The sequence below is a fragment of the Schistocerca serialis genome, chromosome 2, assembly GCF_023864345.2.
Source record: "Schistocerca serialis cubense isolate TAMUIC-IGC-003099 chromosome 2, iqSchSeri2.2, whole genome shotgun sequence".
Taxonomy (NCBI): domain Eukaryota; kingdom Metazoa; phylum Arthropoda; class Insecta; order Orthoptera; family Acrididae; genus Schistocerca; species Schistocerca serialis.
Window position 1 is genome coordinate 811,624,406 of NC_064639.1, and position 4,387 is coordinate 811,628,792.

General features: G+C 38.2%; 1 protein-coding gene across 1 annotated transcript; it reads left to right on the plus strand.

The window, feature by feature from the left end:
• The first annotated feature begins 2,383 nt into the window (after positions 1–2,383).
• On the plus strand, positions 2,384–4,036 carry LOC126456442 (piggyBac transposable element-derived protein 4-like). The gene has a single exon (XM_050092191.1). It carries the CDS (start codon positions 2,384–2,386, stop codon positions 4,034–4,036), a length of 1,653 nt encoding a protein of 550 aa, XP_049948148.1.
• The last annotated feature ends 351 nt before the right edge of the window (positions 4,037–4,387 follow it).

A 4,387-nucleotide genomic window follows, 5' to 3' on the forward strand; every position in this document is an offset into this window, starting at 1 on the left:
CTGTACGTTGTTACCTGATTGGTTAGTTGATTAGAAATTAATTTAATCTAATACTTGCACTACGTAACTATGACACTTTCACGTAACGTACACCTGAGATGGATTACATTGCTGTCTTTGTTGCATGTCTGTTCCTGTATTTCGAAAAAATGACGTTTGAATATGCGTTACAATAGAAAATAATTCTGATATGGCACTCTCTCAATAGTTCGTAACTGTAAACTAGTGATGCTATTCTTATACTCAGAAGTATTGTGGCTCAAAATTACATACGTCTGCAAATAAATTCAGGAAGGAGTATAATAGCAGACAAATGGAACTTCCACGCTCCCAGCTCAAAAGTGAATGTGTAGGAACAGCGAATAACCAAATTAATATTCCAAATATTGTACAAGAAAATAATGTCATAACTATATCAAAGATATTGAACCCACTGAACTTTACAAATACAAATGAACCCTAATACTCGTAGTAACGGAGTGCTCGGCATACAGAGGTAAAAGAATTCCACAGAACTACACTAAACATTAACCCAAACATCGTCTCCCGCAACTCTAAAATTATCCGTTATCCCTCTAGCGAAATGATAATATATAATTCTGTATGAAACTTCCATTTGTTTTTTTCTTCCTTCCACATTAAAAAATGTTGGCCAGCGCAGACAATGAAACGAAGCAAAGTACAGCAAAAGCACACTTAATATTCCTTGAGACTGATGCGAAATAAATGTGTTTTACTACTTACAATACTTGTTTAATATCGTCACAAATGAAGATATTGTTGACTACTCCTCACCTGCAAGTTAAATTGTTGATGGTGTACAGAGACCAGCCACATATTGGTTTTAGGTTACTCGATTCAAAAAGTACCGTTACCAGTCTCAAATTTTTTACAGTTCATCATCAGACGGTTCTTTTATGCTTTCATCAATAAAAATTGTACATTGGTTTCCTGAGTTACCCTAGGATAAACAATAATTTGCGAACTACAAACGTGTAACCGAAATGGTTTCGCAACATATATGTGTTGGAACTTAGGTGACACGTCCATATGGAGCATTTGAATTGGCAGTTTTCTTGCAATGAAATATATTCTGAAGCATGTGAGCATTTTTGCAGTCATAAACGTTGCACTGCATTGTAAACAACTTTCGTTCGTTCACAAAACGAATTTTCATTGTGTACCACGTGTTTTGATTTATAGTTTGCGAAAACAAACACATAGTTTGCAAAGTACATAGCTGTCAAAGATGCTACAGAACAATGACCCAAAGATATAGCTTTTCTTTGGGAGGATGGGGGGGGGGGGGTGAGGGGGGGGGGGGCGGTGTGGAAGGAGACGTAAGTTACTGTTGCGTTAGACTGAAGTAGTGTATTACTTTAAACCTAGGGCATTATATGCAGACATAAACGATAAATACACGAGATTTTGTGAATTATACACTACAAGCTTATTTTATACAACGATAGGGATACAAGCGTGAGCAAGAAGTGTATGAAATCCTTAGGTGGTATTCGAACATCGATGATGATAATAGATTAAAATTTAATAGTATTTAGTGCCATAAATAATACTGACTACTGCAGGTACACACAATATTAAAAGCTTTCTTACTTGATCTGCAGATAGGTGTGCAAATATTATTTATACTGGAGCATAGAATGTACTTTCTGGAAGGTTTTCAGGAAAGGAGTATTAGCCAATTCCGTCTACTCATTCATGGTTTTCTTCTGCAATGTGGGCTGCAAATGTAGATTTATTCAAGTGTCCAAGCCTTAAGGCATCGAGGTGTTCCTTGTATCTAACCTCAAATCTTCTGCCTGTCTGATCAATGTTGAATTTTGGGCATGAATCACGCTGGAGCTTGTAAACTCCTGATTTAATGCAGGGGCCTTGGAAAGATTCACATCATGGATCACTTTTTGCTGTAATTTAATGTTAGTTGAGAAGCTGATATTAACACTCTAAGCGCCAAGCCCGTAAAATTTACGGGCCTGGGATCGCGCGAAAATCACCAAGCCCGTAAAATTTACGGGCCGCTACATTTAATTTCATTCAAAACACTGCAACGTTATTTCTACGGGTTTGGCCAGCGCTATACGTTTTTCAGATGTTTATTAACAAAATGCGTCCATAGATGTCACGGCAGCGCTGTAATTCCTTTGCGTTCTCAGTCTGTATATCATTCAGTTGTTTGTCATCATGTTTCGGCGCGGTTTATCAGACGCAGAAATTGCGGATTTGATCAATCATAGCGACACTCTGGATAATGTAGAGAGTGATTCAGACGATTCTGAATGCAATGGTGTGTTTGAAGGTACGTATTTCCGAATTTTCCACGTAATTGTGCAGTACGCACATATCTGTTGAACATGTGTAAACGATGTATGTAGTTACACATAATGTGATATTCTTTTTAGAAGACGAGATTGATGACAGTTTGTCTTCAGATGAAGACGAGAATGATGTTGAAGGTGTTGCTTCAAATCCAGCAGCTGTGCCGTATCCGAAAGACAGTGAGTGGACTGCAGTTGACACCTACCGACCTCTGCCTGTCAACACGACACCCAGGCAGATACTAGTGGATATTGATGAGTCGAGTTCTGTACTGGATTGCAGTAAAGTGTTCCTTACTGACAGTGACGTAAATGAACTCAAGAGACAGACAAATTTGTATGCATCACAGACAATACAGAAGAAAAGAAGAGGAAATAATCTGAAGCCCCATTCAGTTTTGAGTTCGTGGAAGCCAGTGACTATAAGTGAGATGAGGCGTTTCTTGGGTATTATTTTCCACATGTGTGTTTCGAAAAAGCCAAAAATTGCGGACCATTGGAGCACTAATCCTGTTCTTAGTTGTAACTTTTGTCCCCATGTCATGAGCCGTTTGCGTTTCACTCAGATACTGTCATGCTTGCATCTTGTTGACAATTCAAATCAGAAAAAACCAGGCGAAGATGGATTTCATCCACTTTACAAAGTTTTGCCATATTATAATAATTTGAAGGAGCGATGTATCCAGGCATATCGTCCCTCAGAAAAAGTGACAATTGATGAAGGAATTTGCCCATTTCGAGGTCGTGTGAGTTTCCGTGTTTACATGCAAAATAAGCCTCATAAGTATGGACTGAAAGTATATGCTGTTGCTGAAGCCAGTAGTGGCTATGTTGTAAATTTTGAAGTTTATGCTGGTAAGCATATTGTTGACAATTCTTCGTCTGCGGTTATTTTGCGATTGTTGTCTGACAGCAGCTTGCTGAACAAAGGCCACACTGTGTATTTAGATCGATTTTATTCCAGTCCAGAGCTATTTCAGCAACTGGCAGAGAAAGGCACTGGAGCTGTTGGTACTGTGAACAAATCCAGGAAAGGATTGCCTAAAGATTTAGTATCTGCTAAGCTGAAAAAGGGCGAAATGTCTTTTCGGCGTAAAGATAATGTATTGGCAATGAAGTGGAAAGATAAGAGAGATGTGTATACATTGTCTACAAGGCATCAAGCAACATTTGGTACGCATACTAAGAGAAATGGGTCTGTAGTATTGAAACCACTTCAGGTACTTGATTACAACCTCAATAAAATTGGAGTGGATATTGGAGACCAACGCCTGCAGTACAATCCGTTCCAGCACAGAACTGTGAAATGGTGGCGAAAATTATATTTCCATTTGCTGCTTATGGGAGTATCAAATGCATTTTGGCTGTACAATGCAGTGCACAGGAAGAAAATTACAATAACAGACTTTATAACAGTGCTTGCAGTTCAGCTTGTTGAAGACGACACACTTGAATTCATTCCAAGAAATGAAGGAACTGTAGGTCGGCTAACAAAGAGACATTTTTTGCAGCACATACCTGCAACTACTAAGAAGTATGCTGCTCGTGTGTGTCACGTGTGCAGTTCCAGGAGCAAGAAACAGAGTGGCAAGGCTTCTCGCAAAGAGACACGATACGAATGTGAACAGTGTGGCGTTGCACTCTGCCTGGAACCTTGCTTTAAAATTTTCCACACTAAAAAACAATATGATTCTGTGTGAAATTTATATGTAATACTGTATACTATCAGAAACATGTAATGTAGTGCCACAATTTTGGTTAAAAATAAATCACAATTGTATTCCCTTATTCGTATGACTTTTTCTAAATTCTTAAAACATCTAAGTGATTTCTATAACTGTACCTTAAAGCTGTGCATTGTAAAGTAGTTTCTTTCACTCAGAATTAAAGTAGAAATGTGCAGCTTCAAGATGGTACCAAATTTGCCACAATCCAAACAGTAGATTTGATGCAGTAATTTTTTTAATATTGGTAAAATTGCCCGGTTTCTAGGGACGGGTGCATAAAATAGGCCTGGTACAGAGAGTGTTAATATTCATCTTTTAAATATG

What these genes read in the sequence shown, in the direction of transcription:
- LOC126456442 (XM_050092191.1), top strand. Translation starts at nt 2,384, where the DNA reads ATGTATGTAGTTACACATAATGTGATATTCTTTTTAGAAGACGAGATT.